The sequence below is a fragment of the Passer domesticus genome, unplaced genomic scaffold (genome assembly GCF_036417665.1).
Source record: "Passer domesticus isolate bPasDom1 unplaced genomic scaffold, bPasDom1.hap1 HAP1_SCAFFOLD_102, whole genome shotgun sequence".
Lineage (NCBI taxonomy): Eukaryota > Metazoa > Chordata > Aves > Passeriformes > Passeridae > Passer > Passer domesticus.
This window is the reverse complement of record NW_026989903.1, coordinates 195016-219977: the sequence shown is the minus strand read 5'-3', so window position 1 is coordinate 219977 and position 24962 is coordinate 195016. Positions and strand designations below refer to the sequence as shown.

Genomic DNA, 24962 nt, shown 5'->3' with positions numbered 1-24962 from the left:
TTCCCATGAAGTCCCAGCCAAGCTCCCCAAATAATCAGTGGAAGCTTCATGCCTCACACCACCCTCCACCAGAAAAGTGCACATCAGTAGTGACTCTGTGCCGTCCAGAAATGCTGTCCTAAGCAGAAATTCAGCAGATGGGAGAAAAGGAGATGGCACCTTCCTTTCCTGCTCTGATGGCTGCCTGTTTTCTGACCCCTCTCTCCTCAGGATTTCTACCTGCTCTCAGAGGCTCTGTTCTCCAGTGCTGAAGTGGTCCTTGTGACACGATTCGTCCTAAGGACGTGATTCGTGTAGGTTCTTTTTCACTGATCTCAGGGTGCAAAAACTGACACGACAAGGTTATTTGCAGTAAAATCAAAATACATGTACTTTTATTAAATAGCCATAGCGAAGATGCGTTAGAGAGAAGGGGAATGAAGAAAGGGAAAAGAGTAAGGAAAAGAAAAAGAAGAGAGGGAGGGCAAGGAGGTATATAGCTACCAGACGTGCAGATGACAAAGTCCCTCGAAGTCCGGTCGACGAAGAGGCCTGTCCTCTTCACGTCAGGGGAGATCTCAAAGGTGTCAGTCAGGTCTAACCTTTTTTATAGTCCTTTTGAAATGGGGGAAGGGGACCCATTTCAAAATAGTCTATTGATAAAGGGTACAAGGAATCCATCAGTAGTCCATCAGGAACAGGCGTCATCAGCAGCAGATGTCGTAGGCAGGAACCATTGTCTTCTCGGTCCAGTGGTCGCTTGCAAAACTTGCTTTGGTCCCCACGCATACCTTCCCTCACCCTACGGTGGGGATTTCAGTCTTAGTCCTTTTGGGAAAAGAGGGAAGATTTTCCATGTAGGGGTCGCACGTCTCAGTCCTTGAGGGGAGAACCTTCTCCCATCTCAGTCCATCTGTCACGGTGGTTGATGTACGGTGAATGGAGGGTCCTTTTGTGGTGACCTCCGGAAAGGTCATTCCAGAGAGAAAGTCCAGCCAAGTCAGAAGGGTTGAGAAATTCCAGCACTAGCGTTGCTAGGTGATGCAGGCGAAGGAGAGCACACTGCCCCTTCTTGGGTGCAGTGTTCCATGAGTTGAGCAAACACACCCATAGGCAATAATCTGGCTTGGTGGACCAGACAGACCTGGATTTTCAGAACAGGATCTTTCCCTTTCCCCGGTGGTCTTGGCTTTCATGATGATCGAGAGGCAAAAAATGAGGGAAGTTTCGGACAGACTCTCACATGACCCCGTGACTCACGATTGTCTTGAAAGGATCTTCATCAGCAGGTCTTCAAGTCTCCTTCACGCTGGTAGCATACCTCAGAAAATAGGGACAGTATGACAGAGGGAGAGGAATAGAGGAAAAAAAAAGATAAGAAGAAATAAAAGAAGGGTGAAAAAGAGAAGCAATTAGCAAAACAAAATCAAAACAACTTTTTTAGCAAATAATTAAATAATAATTGAAAATGATCAAAATAATAATTGGAACAAAATCACAAATTATTATCTTAAATAATTGAAAAATCACAAATGGTAATCAAATAATCAAAATAAAATCACAAATGGTCAAAAGTAAAAGCAGTAATAAAATGAATATAAATTTAACAAAGTTACAAAATGGAAGATAAAAAGTTATTTCAAAACACATCTACTGATTCATAATTATCTTGTGTCAATTGTCTTGGGGACGTCCATAGTAAAAAGGACATCAGCCAAATTGTGTGCATTAATTATGGACGTCAGTCTTGTGAACCGTTTCTCCAATTCATGACAAACAAGATTGCTGACAAAACAAAACCAATCGAAACCAGGATCAAAAGGACAACAATAGGATGACACATGGTGTTCAGGACACTTGTGGCAGTTGGTGACCACCCAAAAAGAGTATCCCACCACTTGTGCTCGGCATCTCTCTTTACTCTTTCCCATGACACGGTGTATTTGTTTTACATTGTGATGAACAGTTACTAGGGTCTTCTGCCCATCTTTCTTGATCTTTCCCAGAATCTCAGCCAAGTCTTGGTGGAGCAGCAACTGCTTTACCAAAGTGAGGTTCATCCCAATTGGAGTAGGTATTAATTTGTGAATCAGGGTGTAATTAGATTGCAAAAGCTGGTGAGAGGTAACTGGAGCTACATAAGAAAAATCACATCCTACAATTCTGGTAAAATTACAAGCACAGAAATTTGAATGATTCCTAGTATCCACTACTACATTTTCTACAAATACAAGATCACAGGCAGTTCTGAAGCATGTACATCCATTGCCTATGTATATGAGAACCCTTTCAGAAGTCTCGTTAGGATGTATTTCAAAGTGACAGATATTCTGCTCTGTGTCCAGACAGATGTCCTGGGCTATGATTGCATTGCTTTCACAGATGAACCCTTGTTGTTCACGGACAATACAAGATTCCAGATTGACAGTTTGCCATTTGTTGTTAATCTGACGGGCCCATTCCTTATGCTCCGAAGGATAGAGGATAGCTCCGTCATGATTTATCCCTAATGCTATAATAGGAAAAACCAAATGTACTGAAGCACTACGTATGGTTAACACAAAAGCTGTGGCCGTGTTTGAAATGGGGTTATAAGTGAAATTCACCAAATTCCACCAGAATTGGAATTCTCTTTCAAAGTCAGTAGCACTGTCCCAGATTATTTTTCAAATTTCAGTGGGAAAAGTGCCTTCTTCACCTTCTTTTATAATTGAGCAACTGACTGCATCCACAATTGAGCCTGAATACAGCTGAGAGACAAAGAAACATTATTTTGTGTGGCATTGAGTGCATCAATCACCAATTTGTGGTCGTTTACATTTACCTTTTCCCAATTTGGTAGTATGTTTGATAGCAGCCACTGATGTGTTAAGGATGATTGCAGTGGTTGCTGTAATTTGGTCAGATTTTCACTCATAGCGGCCAATTTGTTCAAGTTTACTTAATTTACATGTTAAGTGTAATATTATCACTTTGTGTTACCATAAAGGGAAAGGAAAACATTATATTTGTTGTATAATGCTAGTGTTATCATGGTTTCTCAGGTCTTCATGTCCCACAGAGTTCTTCTGTAAAAAATAAGCACAACAGAATCTGCCACGAAGAGGCAGAAAGAGTTAGAATAATGGGATTGTCAGAGAGGTTTTTAACACCAGTGGTACTTCCCCTACAATAGGGGGTGGTCCACCAAAACCAGGTTGTCCAGGGTAATGTGCTGGGTTCTTGAAATCATCTGGTCCGTGTAGTGAAGGAATTATGCTTGGAGCTGTCAGACAAAAAGCAGTGATTTTAGGACACCCATTTGCCCCCCATCTATCATAAGGGGTGTGAGAAGTCCATTCAATCCCTTCACCTTTTGCCCAATCCTGCGCACTTTTGACCGTAAAGTGAGAAACATTATCAGATTGAATTTCCTGTGGGGTTAGGAAAATTCCAAACCATCCCTGTATTGCTTTAACAGTATTATTTCCTGTAGCTCTTTTAAAAGCATTGGCCTGAAACAACACAAATACAAGTGCGGCATAGGACTTGATGTTAATACCGACAAGAAAATAATTCTGTCCCTTACACTGGAAAATACTACAAATGGTTAACAGTTCCTCTACCTGAGCACTGCCTTCTCCCTCTCTGTTAGCAGAAGTGGGGAAGAAAGGAGGGGTTGCTTTAATCACAGAGGCAAGCTTGTTTTGGCTGCTACCCAAGCTCTCAGTTTCTTGTATTGCTAAGTTTTTTTCTACTCCTGTGAGAGTTAAGCCAACCACAGACAAACCTCTTTCCCAGGTAGAGTATCTTCTCTCAGCATCTTTGAAACCATGGGAATAAAAACCAACAGGCCTTGTCGGACCCTCGGGACCCCGCTGCCCAATGTGTACTGATAACCCTGAGGAGGCAAATCCCCACTCTACCTGAAAGGGATCTGTAGGATGGATAGGGTCCAGTGCTTGGTGAGCTGTTGCTTCAAAAATCAGCGATTGCAGTGCTTTCTCTTGAGAAAGACTCCAATCCCATTTTATCCCTTTTCTTGGCAAGTCATAAGAGGGAACAAATGAGTTATTCTGGTTACTAAGAAGTTTATCTGGTGTTTCTATAGGGGACATAGCTGCTATGGGTTTTTGAGGGAACATTGCTATAGGTTTAAGTGTTTCTGTAAACCTTTGAATTAAAGAGGTCATAATTTTAGACTTTACAGGTGATTGCATTGGTGACTCATAGCTTGTAGTTGGTTTTCTTTCATGCATTATTTGCAAGCAGGCAGCTTTGTGAATGTTTTCCAGGAGTTGGTCAGGGGTACCAGCTATGGTTAAAAGGTTTCCCCTTTCCGAGGGGTTAAGCCCCTCTGTCCAATAAGCTATATGCTGAATTAGGGACCATGGGATGCGTCTGTCTCCCGTTGTTAAGAACACTCCATGTCCCCAGTACCCACTGGCTTCTTGTTCTGACAAATGTGTTTGAACTTTCCCAGTGAGAGATTTTGTTTCAGTTTTGTGGGAGAGAAGCCCATACTGCTTTGCAAGTTTTGTTAATTCAGTAGCAGTGTATGGGATTTCTTTAGTGATTATATGTGGGTCAAAATCCTCATCATTAATATAGTTGCATTCTGTTTTAATTTGAGGTTTCATGCTATTGCAACAACAGTGTTCCCCAAAATTTTTCATCAGAACTAATTCTTTTTGGGGGTAATTTTGATTAAGGTGAGAAGTTTCCTTCTCCTCTGTTTCTTTTGAGGAATCAAAGTTCTGTGAATTTTTAACATGTACCTCTCTCAAGGCAGCCCGTAATAAATTATTTTCATTTCTTTCTTCATCTAATTGTTTTTGCAAAACTCCAACTAAGTTTTGAAGGGAGTCTATTATAGCATTTTCCTCACTTCTTCGCTTAAAGCGAGTTTCTATGGCTGCTGTGAGGCAGGCTCCCAAAACTGAGCAGAGGATGGTTTTATCTTTACCAAGTTTAAATTTTGTTTCATGCTGCAGAGAACATATTCTACCAACAACATTTTCTAAATTAAACCAATTGTTCTTTGCCCAGGCCTCTCCGCCTGGTGAAGGTTTTGCATTGTGTTTAGCAAGTAGTGTGTAAAAATCAGTTTTTGCCTTGGCACCAAAATCTTCATTCATCTTGTGAAGGGACTAGGGACCACAACAGGGAGGTGTTTTCGGTTACACAATCACACACTGTGTTTTCTCTTCACTCAACTTTTTCCCTGGGTGGCTGAAGAGACAGAGTCAATCTGAGAGGCCCTGCTTAGTTTCTTCAAGGTGTCTCTTCCTTCCCAGACAGTTAAACACTCACACAGAGTTGAAGAGACAGTATCAATCTGGGAGGCCCTGCTTAGTTTCTTCAAGGTGTCTCTTCCTTCCCAGACAGTTAAACACACTCTTACAACAGAAACAGTTTTTGTTTTGTTTTTTTTTTCCCCTTTTGCACCAAGAGATCTTTTGTGATATTCTGGAGACAGAACCTTCAAAAAGAGTTTGGAGAATGATTTTTCCGCCTTGGTTCGTGCAGTATGCGGGAAATTCGAATCACAGCCCTTGCTTTCTAAATCCGTTCAACCCCTTTCGGGAAACTTGACGGTTTAGGTGCGGCTGCCGTGAAACATCCTTCCCCTGTTACAAACTACACGTAGTTTGCAGACTCCTCCGTCCCCAGAACCCAAGATCCGTGACCCAAGATCCAATTTATGACACGATCCGTCCTAAGGACGTGATTCGTGTAGGTTCTTTTTCACTGATCTCAGGGTGCAAAAACTGACACGACAAGGGGATTTGCAGTAAAATCAAAATACATGTACTTTTATTAAATAGCCATAGCAAAGATGCGTTAGAGAGAAGGGGAATGAAGAAAGGGAAAAGAATAAGGAAAAGAAAAAGAAGAGAGGGAGGGCAAGCAGCTATATAGCTACCAGACGTGCAGATGTCCCTCGAAGTCCGGTCGACGAAGAGGCCTGTCCTCTTCATGTCAGGGGAGATCTCAAAGGTATCAGTCAGGTCTAACCTTTTTTATAGTCCTTTTGAAATGGGGGAAGGGGACCCATTTCAAAATAGTCTATTGATAAAGGGTACAAGGAGTCCATCAGTAGTCCATCAGGAACAGGCGTCGTCAGCAGCAGATGTCGTAGGCAGGAACCATTGTCTTCTCGGTCCAGTGGTCGCTTGCAAAACTTGCTCCGGTCCCCACGCATACCTTCCCTCACCCTACAGTGGGGATTTCAGTCTTAGTCCTTTTGGCAAAAGAGGGAAGCTTTTCCATGTAGGGGTCGCACGTCTCAGTCCTCTAGGGGAGAACCTTCTCCCATCTCAGTCCATCTGTCACGGTGGTTGATGTACGGTGAATGGAGGGTCCTTTTGTGGTGACCTCCGGGAAGGTCATTCCAGAGAGAAAGTCCAGCCAAGTCAGAAGGGTGGAGAAATTCCAGCACTAGCGTTGCTAGGTGATGCAGGCGAAGGAGAGCACACTGCCCCTTCTTGGGTGCAGTGTTCCATGAGTTGAGCAAACACACCCGTAGGAAATAATCTGGCTTGGTGGACCAGACAGACCTGGATTTTCAGAACAGGATCTTTCCCTTTCCCAGCTGGTCTTGGCTTTCATGATGATCGAGAGGCAAAAAATGAGGGACGTTTCAGACAGACTCTCACACCTTGTCATCTCCTTTGCTTCTTGCATTCCCTTGCTGCAGGGATGGCAGCAATCAGGCTGTCAGAAGAGGCTTAAGAGAGGCTCCGCTGATTGCAGAAATGGATGCTGCCCAAAGGGAAAAAGAAACAAAACAAACCAAATTAAAAGAGACAAAGGAAAAAGGAACCATTTTTCCAAACTGAGTTCCTAACAGGGTCGACCTGGATTCCTCCAGCACCCAGAAATACACAGACATGGGACTGAGGGTACCAGCAGCACAGCTGCCTTCATGTCCAGCATGCTGCTGGCACAGGCAAACACGGCCCAGAACTGCACTAGTCCATTCCTCATGGTGTCGTCACTTGCTGGGATTTTTGTCCTGCTATCACTGTGGGATATCTGCTTGCTGTCCTAAGGATTTATTCCTTTCAGGAAAGTCACCAGACTTATTCAAGCTCCTCTTTTCTACAGACATGGGCTCTTTGAGTGTCCAAGAGAGATGTGGGGTATAAGTCAAGAGACTCCCAAGAGCTCTGAAAAATGTTGATCCCACGTGTTGATCTCAGGAAAGCTGGACATTCAGGTTTTCAGCAGCAAGCCAGGAGCAAGGACACAAGCAGCAGGGTGCAGATGTGCTCAGCTCTGGCTTGCAGGAAGAGCAGTGTCTGCCTCAGCACACCCCACTCCCTCCTGTGCTGGCTGGCATCTTCCTTCACAGCAGGCACAGCCAAGGAAGTGGCCTGGTCACCAGCTCCTTGTCTGCCACCAAACCTGGCAGCAAAGCCACAGCCATTCTCATCTACTTGATGGGGCCAGGCAGCACATGGGGCTGGCACAAATCCTGCACAGCTGTGCCTGTTTGGCTGGCAGAAACCTCCAAGGGTGGGCCAGGCGGGACAAGCTGGGTGCCCTCGGATGCTCACAGTGAGCTCCACCCCAGCTCCCCCCTTCCCACAGACCAATCTAAAACTGCTTGGCAGGGACTGCTTTCATTGTGTTCCTCAAGCCCCCGTCCCCAGCATTGCAATACTTCAGTTCCTTTGCTACCAGGCAAACCTGAGAGCACCTGAGAGCAAAAGAGGGACACAGAAATGACCAGAAGGTAGGAGCTCTCCTCTGAGGAAGGGTTGGGAGCCTTGTGCCTGTTTATCCTGGAGAAGAGCAAGCCCCAAGGAGACTTTTCAATATTTTCAGGGGCTTCTAGGAAAGTTGGGGACATTTCTTTTAGCAGGGCCAATTGCAAGAGGACAAGGGGGAACGGCTTTAAGCTAAAAGACACTCAATTCAGATTGGCTCTGAGGAAGAAACTGCTTGTGAGGAGAGTGCTGGAACACTGGCACAGGCTGCCCAGAGAGCTGGGAGGAGCCCCAACCCAGCAACATTCAAGCTCCGCTTGGATGGCCCTCTGAACAACCTGATCTACTTGAAGATGTCCTTGCCAGTGGCTGGAGTTCTGGGCTAGATGACCTTCACTGGGCCCTTCTAACCTCAAGCAGTCAAGATCCTACTTGGTTTTCATTTGAAAAGCACCCAGAGTGGAGATTACTCTGTGGGGGGCCCATCTGATTCCCTGGAGTTTGGCCAAGGAGCAAACCCTGGCAGGGAACAGCTGTTTGGCCTGCAGCCGCTTTGTCTTGTACCTGCAGAAGTTCCTTGGCAGAGCCTCGCCTGTCCACATCCATCTGCAGGCAGCAGCCCAGAAATTCACACAAGCCAGGGGGTAGCCTGAGCTGGTGCAGATTTGGAACCCCTTGCTTGCCTATCAGGTAGCTGGCCTGAAGCAAAAGGAAACATGAGACTCTATGTGATTCTTCCATATCCTTCAGGGCTCACCTAGACTCCATCTTTAAAACTCCAGTCTGCAGTGGCAATTTCTTGCCCAGCAGATGCTTAGAGATGAGCCTTCTCTCGCAAAGGAAAAAAGGCCCCAGTGCAGCCCCAGCTATTCCAGCACCAGGTCTTGCCTTGACGGCTGATGTGAGCCCCAGAGACCTTTTTTGAAGTGGCCCTTGCTGGAAGCACTTCAAGCTGTGGGAATGGGATTTTCTCTAATGGACATGGAGCAGAAGGACACGGCTATCTGAGCACATTTGCACCTTACCTTGTCACTGGTCTCCTGCATATAAGGAGCCTCTCCTGTGGCCATTTCTATTCCCACAATGCCAAGGGACCAGGTGTCCACTTTGGGGCCGTAAGGCTCTCTTCTCACCACCTCGGGTGCCATCCAGTAAGTGGTCCCGACCATCGACCTCCGTTTCCTGTGCTCAGGGCTGAGCACAGCACAGAGGCCAAAATCAGCTGAGGAGGAAAACAAACACTGCTTCAAGTAGGAAACCAAGGAAAAGGGCTTCTCACTCTCAGTCCCAGAACGCAGTGCTGAATGGAGCTGGAAAAGCAGCTGGGCTTTCCTTGCTCAGGGCTGCAGCCAAGGACATGGGCAATTGTACAGGTAACAACCCACCCACGATTCCCACAAAACCTTGGCTTTTCCTGGTTGCCCTGAACGTTTACACTGTAACTCTCTCCCTTTGGAAGGAACACCCACAAACCAAAGTTACTCTGGATACCTGGTTGCTCTCTAGACCACTCAGCACCTTCCAGCTGCGGCCTGGGCTTGCGCAGCGCTCCCTGCACTCTCAGCAGCCACTGCTGGCACCCGGCAGCCTCTCCAAAGCAGCCCCACACCGCCTCCCCGCAGCGCTGCGCCTCAGCAGGAATACCCACCCAGCTTGACGGAGCCGTCCCGGCCCAGAAGGATGTTGTCGCTTTTGATGTCTCTGTGGATCACCTGCTTGGCATGAAGGAAAGCCAGGCCTTGCAGGCACTGCCAGGGGAAAAAGAAAGAGGAGGCCAAGAGTTAGCCTGATCTGATTTCATCACATGCAAAAGGAGGCTGTTCCTGAAGATTCACAGATCTCCAAGGAGCAGTGAGTGCTGGCAGGAGGAAGAGCTTGCTGCTGCAGCACTAGGAGAGCAGGATCTTTCCAAGGGAAGGCATATTAGCTTTGGAGGGGGAAGCATCAGTCAGTCGTTGCTCCAGACTGTCCCCTGCAAAGCCAGCCAGAATGAGCGCTGCTGCAGCGGATGCGCTCTCCCCGTCCGGACGACAAACAAGGGTTTGCCAAAAGAGGAAAACGTCCCTGCCTTGGATACCAAGGGGATCACTGTTGGGTGGGAGACTGGAGGACAAGGGTTCTACGGCTGCCTCGACAGCAGACTTGGAAGTAGCTCTTTTGTCAGTTTGCAGCAGCAAGCACCATGCTGGGTGCCATGCCATCCTTTGGAGTGGAGACCTGTGACAGATGAGTCTCTCTTTGGCTTGGCCTCTGGTTTAAAACTCTTACAGCAGCACCTTTGCACTTACAGGCAAAGAAGGCAGTGCAGAAAGGCTCTGGGCAAAGGCTTGGGGAGGCAAAGTGCAGAACAGAAAATAAAAAGGAAAAAGAGAGAGAGAGTTCAATAATGGTGGATAAGAGTGAAGAACAGAGTACAGGAAGGGCAGGGACACTGGCAGGCAGTTCAGTCCAGATGCTCTTTCTTCTCTGAAGCAGAAGAACAACACAGAAAGAAAGCTCTGAACATGAAATCACTCACTTTGCAGTGCTTTCAAAGGACTAGCCTTGTCCAAGCCATCCCAAGCACAAGCAGGACCCCTTACCTCCCGACACACTGTTGCTATGTGTCCTACAGCCATCCTTCTCACAGTGACCACATCAGCTAAGGAGCCTCCATCCATATATTCCAACACCAGCAGGACAGCCTCATCCACAAGGTAGCTGCAAGAGGAAAGCAACAGCGTAGAGCTGAACGTGCACAGCTGAATTGCTGTGGGGAAGAAAAGACTACAGCTGAGTTTTCTTTCCAGGTCACTGGTAAATGAAGATGGAATCAAATGAAGACACACTCCACCTAGGCTAGCCAGTGCCTGCCATCTGTGCCACCTAAAGGAGGAAGGCACATCCATGGAAAAGGAGACGGCTTAGGTGGCAAGCAGGGGAAAAAGGAGGTTTAGTGAGGAAAAAGATCAATCTGGAAGTGGACACATCCCAGCAGCTGCTTCATCATCTTCAGACACAAATTGCCCCATTCCCTCCAGCAGCAAGGAGACACAGTTTTCACAGCTTTTACTAAAGGCAAGTGGGTGTGCAGCACTGCCAACACCCTTTGGAAAACCTTGCAGAAAGGACAGTCACAAACAGGAAAATAATTTCAGACCTGGCAAATTATGTGTCTCCTAGCCTAGTCTTTTGGCATGCAAGGCTATGGAAAATAGTGGGAACAAGGTGCATAATCTCTGGCATGTTTTCTCCTCCAACACTTGGAAAAAATCATGCCCCAAACCAGCAAAACCACATGCAGCAAGTGAACATACAGGCTGCTGGCTTAGTAAGAGAGCCAGGTTTCTGAGATCAATCTTCAAGCTGTTTATGTCAGGAAGCATTCATGGGGACAGAATGCAAACTCCTCCCATGCCTGGTGCAGGAGTGGATTGATGTTCATTGAAAGATCCATTTTCTGCCAGTGACTAAAGAGCTTTTAAATCTTTGCCTTGCAAGTATGGAAATGAACGTTCCCAGAAAATCACCAGAACTACTTACCTTTCTAAGTAGCTGACAATATTGGCGTTCTTATTTTCTCTCATGAGCAGGATTTCTTTTAATATTCCCTCACAGCCCTGGTGCTGGAGATAAAGTTCCTTTACAGCCACCTACAATGACATCAAAAGCTCTTAGGGACAGACATGACCACAGCCTCTTTCTCCGGGCACTCACGGGCCCGGATGCCTTGTCACCTCGGATAAAAGGGACTCTAAACCATCAACCACAAAGCGCTGACACCACCCTCTGCACCCGCAGGCTTCTCAAATAGACTTTGTTTAGCACTACTATTATCATTTACACACGCTTTGAAAGCCAAAAGTAATTTTTCTCCTGTGAAGAGACGGCTGCCAATTCAATTGTGTGCCAGAGTAAACACATACAAACATGATGGGGAAAATGCTGTCAAAAAAGAACTGCAAAGTGACTCAAGGTAAAGTTACAATCCCAGCACATCCTCACTTCTTCAGTTTGGCTTTTGCAACTTTGAAGAACAATCTTTAGACTTGAAATTATTGAATGGGTTTAAAAATGAATACCCCTTTCTGTGGTACACTATGGATGTGCCCCAGGTTCTAAGCACAGGGCTCAGGGCATTCGGACGCCTCCAAGACCTCCCTCCAAGTGCAGTTCCTGAGCACAGCTCTGCAGCTGGATAAGGAACTACCTTCTCTAATTCCTTACTATCAAGGAAGATGGAATGTATTTCCTGAGAGTAAAAAAGGAGAATTCAGGACTTGGAACTTCTAGCCCCAAAGAGCAGCAAGACTCTCCAAGACACCACCATGCCTGGTCAGAACAGAGAGCATCTCTCTAGTGGAACACAGGATCAACACAAGGTTGTATTATTTAAGGCTCTTCATCAACTTCTTCTCATTCATCTGTGCACGTGTCTCTCTGTGTCTCTGTGTGTGTAGGTGTGTGTGTATGTGAACTAGGTTCCCTAGGACTGAAAGGCAAAACTGTGCTCCAGACAAGATCTCTCTTTCTGAAGGGCTTGCATTGTATTTTCCAACTGAATCACGTGATAGAAAACAAAATATCTGTGTCTGATCCTGGGCTTAAGAGGAATTGGTCTGGAATGATGGCTCTTGCCATCAGCTAATCTATGCACATTTATCCAGTAAGTCCAAGCTAGCGTGTCCTCTGAAAGACACCACGGCCATCCTTGCATTCATTCAGGTAGGTAGGAAGGACAAAGTCTGTCCCAAATGCATTTTGCAGCCTGCCTCTAGACAGACTGCTTCTGCAGAGCAGCCTCTGCAGCAAAGACAGGCGGCCCAAAGCTCTGGCCACAGATCACATCACAGGGAAAGCACTCAAGAGCTGCAAGATCTGCATGGGCACTCACCGCTTGTCCTGTGGCAGTGTCGAAGGCCTTATAAACAGCTCCAAAGCCCCTAGAATCAGAACAGTAGCAAGAACAGAGAAGTTGTTCAGTGCTGAGGAGCAAAAGGCAGCCCAGGCAGGAGCTCTCTGCTGCCTGCAGTGGCTCTAAAACACTGGGCTTTGTCTACTCTTCAGCCAAGGGCACAGCAGCCCAGCAGCCCTCTGCCATGCAGAGTGTCCAAGAGAGAAGCTGGCTCCCACAGGAAGAAAAAGGGCTGCTAGAATTCTCCAATGCACACACTAGCTTATGCATGTGGGGGGGTTTTCTCTGCCTTTTTCTTCTTGTGTCTGTGCCTGTGACGTGCTTTTCCAGGCAATGAAACACACAGTGCTGCTGGGCCTTCTCACCGCTCTCTTTTCATCCTACCTGCCAAACTCAGGCAACGCCACACAGCCTTTCTTATTTTCCTGACCAGTGAATATTGTTTCCAGAAAAATACTACTAAGAAATGCTACTGAGAGCTGTTATCTGACAGCTATCTGGTGGGAAACAACACACAAAACCTGCTCTCTCAGGTTTTCCTTCCTTCATGAGTGTGGCCATATTACTTTGAATCATACAAAACCATGTCTCCTGGGAAAATAGGCAAACTGGTGCCCCATCTTGGAGGGACAGGAGGGCTTCCAGGTCCTGCTCCTTGAGGCAGCCAAGACATTGTCAGCATCCAGTTATCTTTGATGATGCCTTGTACTGCCTCAGTAGTGAGACAGGGACAATCTGCAGCCAGGCTCTGAAGATGCTTGCAGCTTGCCTGACTCCCCACATGCTATTGCACCACCAAAACTCCTGGCCCGTGGTTCTGTACTCCTGGCTGCACTCACCCACTGCCAAGATGTTCCCATCCAGTGTACTTCTTTTCTGGATCTTCCACACTCACCACACACCCTGAAAGAAACAAAATGCAAGAAGCAAAGTTCAAAACAGAGAGATTGAGCTTGCAGGAGATCTGAAACCCAGCTCCACTCTCTGGGGCTCTGAGCAATTTGTGGTCTTTTAGCTAATGATAACATCAACAAGAACAACAACAACAGCAGCCCCAGCAAAACAGGCAGCTCTGCACAGAGTCTGATTCTCCCACACTCCTTTGCAGGGTTGCCTTGAGGGGAAACTAAGCCCATGGAAAAACCATCAGAGCAGACAGAAATCAGAAGACAAACAGGCACCAAGGCAAGTGGCGGTCATCTACAAACGGGAAGGAGGGCTGAAAAATCAGGAGTCTTCATTTTCTTGGGAAGAAACACTCTTGGGAGATTCAGCACAAGGTTACATACTTCCAAAGATTCAGTGCACCCTGGGATCTGGAATGAATTTTTATCAACATCTGCTTTTTTTGCAGAGCAGAAAGAATATTGCAAAGTGAATTCCAGGAGAGGAGGGGATGTTCCCTTCCTCTCAGCAGTTTGCCTAAAGAATGCCTTGACATTTTCAGAGAACAGCAGCTCATGCTACATCCAAGAACAATGACTCTAAGAGTTAGAACCCTTTCATTTAGGAGCAGGCTAAGTTCTGAAGACCACTTTGCCCGTTCCTCATTTAGTGAAGAACTACAAGTGCTGGTCTTCAGCCTGGGCTGCAGCAGCCACTGGCACTGGACTTGGCCCCTTGAACACCCACGTGCCCCATCTTCCCAAAGAGCACAGCCCAGACGGGTCACAAGGACAGCGCCGCTCCTCAGGCGCTGCCGTGACACAGACACCTGCACAAAGGAGATGCTGATCCTCTCACCAGCCCAGGCAAAGCTGCAGCAACGGGGCGGCAGCTGCAACCCCACAGCTGAGGAAGGCTCCAGCCCCTGCAGGCACAGCAGCTGTCAGTGGCAGGGCAGGATGACAAAAAGCTTGGCAAAGCCCACGAACGGCCACTGACAGCCACTGTCAAGAAGCCAGAGGCACACCCAGCTCTGTTACAAGCTGTTGACCCCACTCAAGGTAGAACATGGTTGTCTTTATGTTCAGACCCACGGAGGAGTCAATCAATCCACCTTTTGTCCCAACAGCTGATGGCAGACACTGAGTAAACTGGGCTCTGCTCTGTGCCTGACCCGTTAGTCCCTGACAGCACTGCACTGGCAGCTCTTACTAGTTGTAAGAAGCAACTCATCTGTACTGCAGAGTCACCAAGGCCTTGGTGTGCTTGTGTTCCTCGAGTGCAGGAATCTGTGCAGGGATTGAGGCCAATGCTTAGTATTCCAAGAGTGTTTACCAGCTGGGCATTAGCAGTGACAAAGTGCCTGCTACTGGAGGAACACGCAGCAGAGGGGCTGCAGGCTTCCTCCTGAGAATTGCCTGCAGGGCAGTTCTGTCTGGAAATGCCACATGGATGTGTCTCTTTGATGCAACTTCCTAAACATACAACTAAAATATCCAACAGGGATTGTAAAAAAACGTCCTTCTTCTCTTGAGGCACAATGAAAACAACACTTCCTATCTGATACCTCGGGATTGTTCTAAGAATGTAATGTTTTAACTTTTAGGGCACATTGAAAAGACCTCTTCCTCTCTTATTTGTGCTATCAACTGATGTTCTCATCCAGAAGGTCAGGCTAACCAAAATGTCGAATTCTTATCAAACCCAAACTGCAGAAGGAACAGTAGAAGTACTAACAGTCATAAAAACAACACCAGCATTAAACCAGCCCCACAGCCTATCAAGTTCTGGGACGTATTTTGTCTCCAATGACTGGTGACAAGTCAGGAGTCTAAAGGGAATCCAGGAAGCCAAGTGTTCTCATCAGTTTGGCCAGACTAGCACACACACCTTCACAGAGTCATTGGCTGGGTTGCAGCCTTCTGCTGCTTGCAAAACAATCCCTGCTTTTGTCTTCACTGCACAGGGAAGCTCAGCAAAGCCCACCCACTCCCAACTGCCCTCAAAGGCAAAAGGAATGCCCCAAAGTGCTGTCTGGCTGCCCCCAAGTACAACACTGGCTTCTGTAGAGATCCACAATATCTGTCTTGTTGCCATGATAATTTAGGGAAAAAGCCTCTGCTAGGATTTTTCCTGTCCTGAGGGGCTGAGAGCCTCAGGAAAGAAATGTAAACAATAACTATGTACTGCTGTGGAATGCCATGGGTGCATCTTCCATTAGTTCATGTAGATTGTTTTCAATCAGTGACCAATCACAGCCACCTGTGCCAAGGCTGTGAGCAGTCACAGGTTTTTGTTATTGATTCCTATTCTATTCTTGTCTTTGTAGCCTTCTGATCTTCTTCTCTCTGTTCTTTTAGTATAGTTGTAATGTAGTATTTTAGTGTAATATAATAAACCAGCCTTCTGATGAAAATGGAGACAAGCCTCGTGTCCTCGTCCAAAGGGTCGCAGTTTAAACAAGAGAGCCTCTCACTGGTTTTGCTTTCAAACTAGGACACAAATCCATCTCTTTATTTGAACACAGGAATGGGCCATTGCCTACCCTGCAAGCGGGAGTTGGAAGTGGGGGGAGGGTGGGGTGGGGTGGGGTGTCACCTTCAGTGTTGCCTAGAGGGCAAGGCCAGGGGGCTCAGGGGCAGAGGAAGGGATGCGTTGGTCTCAGGAGGTGCTGGAAGGTGCTGGGCTGGTCCTGGGGTCCCTAGCGGAACTCGGGTTGGCTGGGATGGGACAGACTGAGAGAAAAAAAGGAATGAAGGCAGCTTGGGGAGGCCCATGGGGAGAGCAGGTGGCAGTGGGATCTACGGGGCAATAAGAGGCTTCCTTGTTGACGGTTGTTCTGGGGTCCTCTTCACAGAACACTTGAGAGGGCTGTCCAGGCCGTTCCTGCTGCTGGAGGGGCTGCTCACACTGTCTGGGTGTGAGGTGCAGCCACCGTCTGCCAACTCTGTCCCGAGGTGCTCCTGTGCAGAGAGGAGGTGGCTGAGGCCCCAGCTGCCAGTGGCACACAGGGACCCTCGTGCACAGCAGGGCCCAGAGCTGGCAAGGCTCCCCAGCACGGCTGGAGCTGCTGGCACAGCTGGGCAGAGCTGGACAGCTGCCCCTCAAGGCCCCGGCCAGCAGGGCACGGCTCTGGGCAGGGTCCCTGGCCAGGAGTGGGCCCCAGAGCGCCTCTGCCTTTCAAGGGCAACCTCGGCCCTGCTCTTTCTCCTCCCCACCTCGCTCTGCCTCTGCCCCGTGCCCCTGGGGCTGCTCTTGGCCAGGCAGCCTCAGTGGGAGCCAGCTCTGGCTGCAGCCCCAGCCCCAGGACAAGGCCCAGCAATTGAGAGGCCAATGGAAGCACTGGGCAGCAGCAGAACCCTCAGCAGAGTTATTTGGACAATCATGGACTGGCCACAACCCCACTGCAGTCTCAATGGGAATGTTCCCTGACCACGTTAGACTTTCAAAAGAAGCTGTTTGAGGGGGAGAGCAACAAAACACTCACTGTTTTCTCTTCCAGGAATACCCGATTCCAAAGCAGCCCAACATGAAGACAAGCTCCAAAGAAAGCACGCCTCCCAGTAACCCTAGCCAGCAGACTGTTCCCTGACAGAAACCCCTTCCGAGGCCATCCTGGGCATCGGTAACAGGTCTTGTGGTGCCGGCTGCATCTGTGGGAGCGATGGGGAGCGTGAGCCCATGCTGTGCTGCACTGCTGAGCTGGCAGCACGGTGGATACGGGCAGGACGTTCTCTGTTTCCCCCAGAGCTGGGGCCTGCAGGCACCTTGCCGGCCCTGGGAAAAGGCTGTGCCAGCCAACAAAGCCCAGCAGGCCGGGAGGAGAGCCCGGGGGCAGCGCAGCTGCTTGGGCAGTGGCTGCTGCCAGGGACACGGGCCAAAGCCATCCCTGAGCAGCCACTGCCACCCCTGGCCCTCCCTGCCCCGTGACAGCACCCCCAGCCCCAGGGGACAGGCTCAGGCCCTGTCAGGACCGAGCGCAGCCCCTGCTCAGTCGGGAGCCAGGGCTGGCTCTGGCCCTGGGCTGGCGGCAGGGCTCCCGCTTGGGGCTGCTCCTGTGCCTTGGGCCTCTGGGCACTCAGGGCCAGCTCCGCAGCAGCTGCAGTGCGAGGGACGTTGCTGCACCAGTCCCGTTTCCCCGGGGCTCTGAACGAGCTCCAGAGGCCTGGAAGCCCAGGCGCCTCCAGCTCTGGCTGCTGCCGGGCCGGGCAAGGGCAGGCCCTGGGGGAAGAGCTGCTGCCACACAGCCCCGGCCAGGGCTGAGCCCGGCACAGCAATTACCTGCTGTGCCTGTGCCCGTGTCTGGCATCGCCTTCCTTCCCGCAGCAGGGGCTGCCAATGAGCCACTGCTTCTCCCTGAGTGTTCCTCCTCCTGAACAGCCTTTTGGTCCATCACTTGAAAAAGGAAAAAAGGGACAACTGGATCAAATGGAAATATTCCCCCCTGGGGAGGTGGCACCTTCAGGAGGCAATGCTTGTCTAAGTCACAGGTAAAGATCAGGAAAAAGCCCAGGTAATTGGGGCTGGGCCAGTGCACTCCCTTGTGCAAACAGCTGCACCGCCTGATCTTCTCAGAGACTGGGAAATGGCAGGGGATCTCAGGCCCACAGTACAGTTGGGGCACCCAATCAGCTAATGCCAAATTCCATCCTGCAGAGGCTGGGGAGGAATTGCAGCCAGGCCAGGCTGGGAAACAGCCCTGCAAGGTGTGAAAGCAGCAGCGGGGCAGCGAGGCTGCCATGGATCCCTTCACGCTGTGCCGGGCACGGCGTGTCCAGATGTGCAGCCAAAGCCCCCGGCTGCTGAGTCCCAGGGGAAGCATGAGGGAAAGGCACCCACCTTGTCCTCCGGGTGCTTCCTTCTGTGTTTGTCTCAAGAATTCATCTGAGTCATGAGAATTTTTGGCTGCAGTATCTTGGGTCTTTCCTTTTGGAGGACCTTAAGAGAAAGTAGTTCCATTTCCCAGGAATGGATCCCACAAAAGCGGGGCTCAGCCTGTGGGGTCAGCAGGGACACACTACTCACCCCTGCCATGGGAGCTGGGTTGGGGCCAAGCATCCACCCCTGGAGCTGGAGAAGTCCTCCCTGCAGACACACCTGTAACTCAACAGCCACAGAAGCTTCTGCCATCTCTGCTGATCTGCACGGGCACCACTGAGCCGCAGCAGCGGTGAGGGGATCGTGCAGGGCAAGGGCACACACGTGCATGGTTCTGTGCTGGCACCTGCAGCGCTGCCTGCCTGGCCCAGCTTTGGGCTCTGAGCTGGCAGCTCTCCCAGGGGAAAGGCCTTGACCTACCCTCAGCATCTCCCTGAGCCTCAGTCCTGGATGTGGGGCCTTCACCGGCAGGTTCAGCTGCAAAAAAGGCAGGACAGAAGAGCTCCTGTGGCACTGCAGGAGATCCTCAGGCTGCCCACAAGTCTCAGCCCCGGGGCACAGCCCTGGGCCCGGCCCCTTCCCTCTCTGCTCTTCTCTTTGACTGCACAGAGCACAGGGAAGGACACACTGGCACAGCACACAGGAGGAGGACTGAAAGATCAATGCTCCTTCCTCCCACTGACAGTGATCCTGTGGGATCCCTCAGGGATCCAGAAGGGAGCAGGGAGGGATCCAGAAGGGAGCAGGGAAAGATTCTCAGAATCCTTCAGCCCTTACATAATGTTAAGGGAAATGGTTTATAAATGAGCTTTTGTTGCATTGATCCTGATTATTCACTCAGGAAAGGCAGAATGAAAACTTGCCTCCAGCATCCTCCAGGAACTTCAAACCATCCTTCATCAGGACTTCCTGAAAACCCATGTCACGATTCCAGGCTAGAAGGGAGCAGAGATCAGAACCATTTCCATGGTGTGCTGGGATCCCCTTCTGCCACAGGGAACTGGGCAATGCAGGGGTGTTGGGTAAGGCTGTGGGAGCCAGATGGGAATGGACATGGCCAAAGCTGCACAGGGGCCTGGGGAGCTCTGGGCTGGCTCCTGGTCACTCTGCACACTCTTTCCCTGCCCTCAGCAACATCCCGGGGAAGGGTGGCTGGAGTAGCCCAGGGCCCTGGGGCTCTCTCCCTCAAACTCAGAGGAAATCCTCCCTAAAGCCCTGGGGCAGACTGCAGCAGGCAGTGCCACAGCTATGCCTCCCTACCTCCCTCTGTCCCTCCTGCCCTCCTTCTGTGGGGACACCCCCCAGATCCCAAGGGCAAACAGCCAGGCCCTCTCAGGACACACTGGAGCCTTGCTCTCCCTCTCTGTCCTTTCCCCACCGTGGGCACCCCGTGCAGTCACTGCCAGGTTTCAGGACATGTCTCCCATGGAGGGACCCCAGCAGGACTGCTCAGGACCCGAGTGCCCTGAGCCTGCTGGGGATAATTCCCCTGGGCTGCGCAGCTCTAGTCCAGGCTGTGCCCGCACTGCCAAGCAGCAGAGAGGGCAGCTCAAGCCTCAGCAGGGCTCAGGCCCAGAGGCACAGCAATTACCTCCTGTGTCTGTGCCTGGCATGGCCTCCCTTCCTGCAGCAGAGGCTGGCACAGAACCACTGCATCCTCCGGGAAATGCTTCCTTCTGCACAGGCTCTCCTTTCATTTCTGGAAAATGGAAAAGAGACAGCTGGATCAGATGGAAACATTCCTGACTGGGAATGGGGAAGGTGAGGCATCACTTGTGAAAGGAATGGATAAGGATCAGAAAACACCCAGGATTTTGGGACAACCCAAGGCTGCTTCCTTCCTCAAACAGCCCCAGCTTCTGATCTGCCTGGACATCAGGAAATTGCAGGGGATCTGAGGGTGGCCATGGACTGTGGTGCAATTGGGGCTGCCTGTCAGCTGATGCCAAATGCCTTCCTGCAGAGGCTGGGCAGAAGCTGCAGCCAGGCCAGGCTGGGAAGCAGCCCTGCAGGGCGTGAAAGCAGCAGCGGGGCAGCGAGGCTGCCATGGATCCCTTCCCGCTGTGCCGGGCACGGCATGTCCAGATGTGCAGCCAAAGCCCCTGGCTGCTGAGTCCCAGGGGCAGCATGAGGGAAATGCACCCACCTTGTCTTCTCTGCAGACATTCCTTCAGCATTTGCCACATGATTTCTAATGGGTCCTGGAATTTCTTGCCGGCCATGTCTTTGGTTTCTCCTGTCGTAGGACCTTAAGAGAAAGTAGTTCCATTTCCCAGCAATGGATCCCACAAAAGCAGGGCTCATGCTGAGGGGTCAGCAGGGACACACTACTCACCCCTGCCATGGGAGCTGGGCTTTTGTGCAGCATCCAGGGTAGGAGTTGGTGAAGTCGTCCCTGCAGACACATCTGTAACACAACAGCCACAGAAGCTTCTGCCACCTGGTCCTGACCAGTCAGTCAAACATTACGCCTTGTTGGGACAGTGAGAACATACCTGCAGAATGCTCGGAGGGCTTCACAACTTCAGAGCGCCAGGCTAATGGGGAATCCTTCCCAGCCTCCCAGTCTGGAAGCAAACCAAGATGAGAACTGTTTCCATTGTGTGCTAGGGCTGGCTCTGGCCCTGGGCTGGCGGCAGGGCTCCCGCTCGGGGCTGCTCCTGTGCCTTGGGCCTCTGGGCACTCAGGGCCAGCTCCGCAGCAGCTGCAGCGCCAGGGACGTTGCTGCACCAGTCCCGTTTCCCCGGGGCTCTGAACCAGCTCCAGAGGCCTGGAAGCCCAGGCGCCTCCAGCTTTGGCTGCTGCAGGGCCGGGCAAGGGCAGGCCCTGGGGGAAGAGCTGCTGCCACACAGCCCCGGCCAGGGCTGAGCCCGGCACAGCAATTACCTGCTGTGCCTGTGCCCGTGTCTGGCATTGCCTTCTTTCCTGCAGCAGGGGCTGGCACCGAAGATGGAGTGCTTCCTTCAAGAAATGCCACCTTCCACTGAAGCACTATGTCTATCTCTTGACAAAGGAAGGCAGACAGCTGCATTAGATGGAGCTGTTCCCCACTTGGGCGGTGGCATCAGAGGTAATATTTGTGAAATTTATGGAGCAGGAAAATGGCCAGATTACAGTGGCATGATGTGAGCACTTCCACCTCCAAACAGACACCCTTTTCCTAATCTGCAGGGCTGGTTATAGTGGGGGATCTCAGGGTGTGTTACAGTTTGGGCTGCCTGTCAGCTGATGCCAAATGCCTTCCGGCAGAGGCTGGGCAGAAGCTGCAGCCAGGCCAGGCTGGGAAACAGCCCTGCAGGGCGTGAAAGCAGCAGCGGGGCAGCGAGGCTGCCATGGATCCCTTCCTGCTGTGCCGGGCACGGCGTGTCCAGATGTGCAGCCAAAGCCCCCGGCTGCTGAGACCCAGGGGAAGAATGAGGGAAATGCACCCACCTTGCCTTCTCTGTAGACGTTCCTTCAGCATTTGCCACATGATTTCTAATGGGTCCTGGAATTTCTTGCCTGCCATGTCTTTGGTCTCTCCTGTCGGAGGACCTTAAGAGAAAGTAGTTTCATTTCCCAGCAATGGATCCCACAAAAGCAGGGCTCAACTTGTGGGGTCAGCAGGATCACACTACTCACCCCTGTGATGGGAGCTGGGTTGGGGCCAAGCATCCAGCCCTGGAGTTGGTGAAGTCCTCCCCGCAGACACACCTGTAACTCAACAGCCACAGAAGCTTCTGCCATCTCTGCTGATCTGCACGGGCACCACTGAGCCGCAGCAGCGGTGAGGGGATCGTGCAGGGCGCGGGCACACACGTGCATGGTTCTGTGCTGGCACCTGCAGCGCTGCCTCCCTGGCCCAGCTTTGGGCTCTGAGCTGGCAGCTCTCCCAGGGGAAAGGCCTTGACCTACCCTCAGCATCTCCCTGAGCCTCAGTCCTGGATGTGGGACCTTCACCGGCAGGTTCAGCTGCAAAAAAGGCAGGACAGAAGAGCTCCTGTGGCACTGCAGGAGATCCTCAGGCTGCCCACAAGGCTCAGCCCCGGGGCACAGCCCTGGGCCCGGCCCCTTCCCTCTCTGCTCTTCTCTGTGACTGCACAGAGCACACGGAAGGACACACTGGCATTGCACACGGGAGGAAGATTGAAAGCTAAATGCTCCTTCCTCCCACTGACAGTGATCCTGTGGGAGCCCGCAGGCCTCCAGAAGGGAGCAGGGCAAGGTTTCCAGATTCTTTTAATCTTAAGATTTTGTTAAGGGAAATGGTTTATAAGTGAGCTTCTGTTGCACTGACCCTTATTATTCACTAAGGAAAGGCAGAATGAAAACTTGCCTCCAGCATCCTCCAGGAACTTCAAACCATCATTCATCAGGACTTCCTGAAAACCCATGTCACGATTCCAGGCTAGAAGGGAGCAGAGACCAGAACCATTTCCATGGTGTGCTGGGATCCCCTTCTGCCACAGAGAACTGGGCAATGCAGGGGTGTTGGGTAAGGCTGTGGGAGCCAGATGTGAATGGACATGGCCAAAGCTACACAGGGGCCTGGGGAGCTCTGGGCTGGCTCCTGGTCACTCTCCAACTTCTTTGCAGGCCCTTTGCAACATCTCTGGAGGGGTGGCTGGAGTAGCCCAGGGCCCGTGGGGTCTCTCTCCCTCCCACAGAGGAAACCCTCCCTAAAGCCCTGGGCAAAACCATCCCCAGCGCTTCCCAGGGAGCCGGGAGCGCTGTCCCGGGAAACGGCAGCCAGGCTGCCGGCTCACCTGCTCGCCGCGCTTGCAGCGGTGCAGCCTGGGCAGCCCTGGCAGGCAGGGCCACGGCCAGGAGCAGCAGGAGTAGGAGGCGCAGAGCAAGGGCCATGGTGCCTTGTCCTCCGCCAGTCCCGCAGCTCTTGCTGCCACCGCTGTCCCGACACCGCTGTCCCAACGTCAGCACCGCTGCTGCCACCGCCGCTGCTGCCGCAACAGTTGTGCTCAGGGACTGAGTGCTGGCTCCTTGTGCTGCTGTGCAACCACGGGGCTCTGGCACCTCTGGCACCTCTGTGACCTCAGGGCCTGCTGAGAGCTCAGCCTGCTGTGACCCCAGAGCCCTGCTGTGACCTCATGGCCTCAGCTGTACCCCCAGAGTGTGCGCCCGTCTGCATGAATGGACTGCCCTGATTGTAAATGTTTTGCTTCATCAAAGGGCCATTGCAAAGCAAAACCTTTCTTTTGCCTGCTGACATTGCTGGTCAGGCTGCGTCCCTCAAGATGCTCTTATTGTTGCAGTTCAAATTTATTTTATTGATTTCATTTTAAGTGTTGTTTAAGGGCTCTGTTGTGCCCCCATTTTTTTCCTGACTTGGTTTACCTGTGGGTTTTACCCTCCCTCCAAACTGTCCCTCGTGCCCTTCCCCACCCCTTGTTCCAGCTCTTTCCCTGCCTGTCAAGGCAACCCAGCCCCTTGGTTCCCAAACCTTTGGGCCAATCCCTGACTGCAACTCCCCTTTGGAATTCCCCTACTCCTGGGAGCCCCATTGGCCCTTGTGACCCATCCTCTCCACCCTCCTACCCCAACTGGCCCCAGACACTTGATGTAATCCCCTCACTCCTCTCCTGAGCATTCCCTATTGGTTCATTGTTTGCATCCACCCCATGACTTGTATGTGTACAAAACCCCTTGGGCAGTACAGCTAGGGGCTTTTCATCCTGTTCTCTTTGCCTGGACTAAGCTGTTCCTTGCGGAACCTGAAGACGGGACGCCTCCTCCTTTCTCCTGTGCCTCGTCCCTGTCGTGAGTTGTGTCTGGCACTGGAGAGCAAGTGGCAATAAGGCTCTGCCTCTGGTAAATCCCCATAGCGAGGCAGTTCCCGACTCCTGCCGTAGTGCCAGAGTTCTAAGAGCTAGCCCAGGTTCCAGCACTCACTTCACTAATGTACCGAATGCCCCTTCTTCAGAGCCTGCTCTGGTGCTCTGCCAGCTCACACAGCAGAGTGAGATTCACATACTGCAGCCCAGAGTTAGGTTGTTGCAACATTGAAATGGGTGTGGTTGGCAGGATGGCTGGGCATAAATCACTACAGAACTAAAGCAAAGGCGTGCACGGTCCCAGGCTGGACTTGAATAGACACAGGAATTGTGGAAAGATGAGGACAAGATAGCAGAGAACAATGGAAAAACCAGCTGAAAAGGAGGACATGCTAAAGGAGTTATTTGTGCACATTTGGGGGTATATTTTTCTTGGGTGCAAAGCAAAATGAAAAGCTCCTAAATGCCCAAAAGATGAGAACTGTGTGTGGTAAATAGATATGATTCATGCTGACAAAATTGAAAGAGTAATCAATATTAATAAAGTAATTAATATTTGGAAATAATAAAACAGTTAAAGGTGTAATGCCAAGCAAGAAAGGGAGAGGAGGGTTTATCCCTCTCCCCACCGTTCTCCTGCAGCTGTTCAGAACAGGAAGAAGCAAGAGATAACAATTACTGAATTTAGTTGGAAGGGAGGAGAATTTGGTTGGACACCAGGAAAATGTTGATTATATGAGATCCACTGCTTTAATGTTAGAACACAATATTGGTTTATACAGTACCAGCTTGGTGCACATGTGTAATCCAAAAGATGAACTCCAGGACATGGAGGAAGAGGAGAGGCCTTCCTCAAAGAAGATC

At 50.7% G+C, this 24962-nt stretch overlaps 2 protein-coding genes and 1 long non-coding RNA gene across 5 annotated transcripts; all 3 read right to left on the bottom strand.

The window, feature by feature from the left end:
- Positions 1–5637: 5637 nt before the first annotated feature.
- On the bottom strand, positions 5638–14043 carry LOC135291686 (serine/threonine-protein kinase PAK 3-like). Of its 3 annotated transcripts, XM_064405944.1 has the most exons (8): positions 13407–14031; positions 12547–12595; positions 11196–11305; positions 10256–10373; positions 9322–9421; positions 8699–8895; positions 8238–8372; positions 6293–6723 (listed from the first exon to the last, which is right to left on the bottom strand). In XM_064405944.1, the coding sequence occupies exons 3-8, from the start codon at positions 11237–11239 to the stop codon at positions 6679–6681; spliced, it is 639 nt and encodes a 212-aa protein (XP_064262014.1). In that variant the 5' UTR covers positions 11240–11305; positions 12547–12595; positions 13407–14031; the 3' UTR covers positions 6293–6678. The 3 variants fall into 3 exon arrangements, with proteins under 3 accessions (XP_064262013.1, XP_064262012.1, XP_064262014.1); XM_064405942.1 differs by lacking the exon at positions 12547–12595 and having other exon boundaries at positions 6278–6723; positions 13407–14032; XM_064405943.1 differs by lacking the exons at positions 8238–8372; positions 12547–12595 and having other exon boundaries at positions 5638–6723; positions 13407–14043.
- Positions 14044–16056: 2013 nt separating this feature from the next.
- On the bottom strand, positions 16057–18812 carry LOC135291692 (uncharacterized). The gene is made up of 6 exons (XR_010354444.1): positions 18751–18812; positions 18478–18549; positions 18292–18390; positions 17734–17847; positions 16940–17105; positions 16057–16415 (listed from the first exon to the last, which is right to left on the bottom strand). It is a non-coding gene; the product is annotated as an uncharacterized LOC135291692 (long non-coding RNA).
- Positions 18813–18991: 179 nt separating this feature from the next.
- On the bottom strand, positions 18992–22280 carry LOC135291690 (uncharacterized). The gene is made up of 9 exons (XM_064405946.1): positions 22225–22280; positions 21952–22023; positions 21763–21864; positions 21217–21333; positions 20826–20897; positions 20666–20737; positions 20477–20578; positions 19922–20029; positions 18992–19265 (listed from the first exon to the last, which is right to left on the bottom strand). Exons 3-9 carry the CDS (start codon positions 21836–21838, stop codon positions 19168–19170), a joined length of 645 nt encoding a protein of 214 aa, XP_064262016.1. The 5' UTR covers positions 21839–21864; positions 21952–22023; positions 22225–22280; the 3' UTR covers positions 18992–19167.
- Positions 22281–24962: the final 2682 nt, after the last annotated feature.

Coding starts and splice junctions, on each gene's coding strand:
- LOC135291686 (XM_064405942.1), bottom strand. CDS start 13,703: ATGGGCTTAGTTTCCCCTCAAGGCAACCCTGCAAAGGAGTGTGGGAGA. Junction 11,306..13,406: donor TGGGAACATCTTGGCAGTGG/GTGAGTGCAGCC, acceptor ATGTCATTGTAG/GTGGCTGTAAAGGAACTTTA. Junction 6,724..8,237: donor CTGCCAAGGAACTTCTGCAG/GTACAAGACAAA, acceptor CCCTTTGGGCAG/CATCCATTTCTGCAATCAGC.
- LOC135291690 (XM_064405946.1), bottom strand. CDS start 21,838: ATGGCAGGCAAGAAATTCCAGGACCCATTAGAAATCATGTGGCAAATG. Junction 20,898..21,216: donor CACGGGCACAGGCACAGCAG/GTAATTGCTGTG, acceptor GTTTGCTTCCAG/ACTGGGAGGCTGGGAAGGAT. Junction 19,266..19,921: donor GCCAGGCACAGACACAGGAG/GTAATTGCTGTG, acceptor GCTCCCTTCTAG/CCTGGAATCGTGACATGGGT.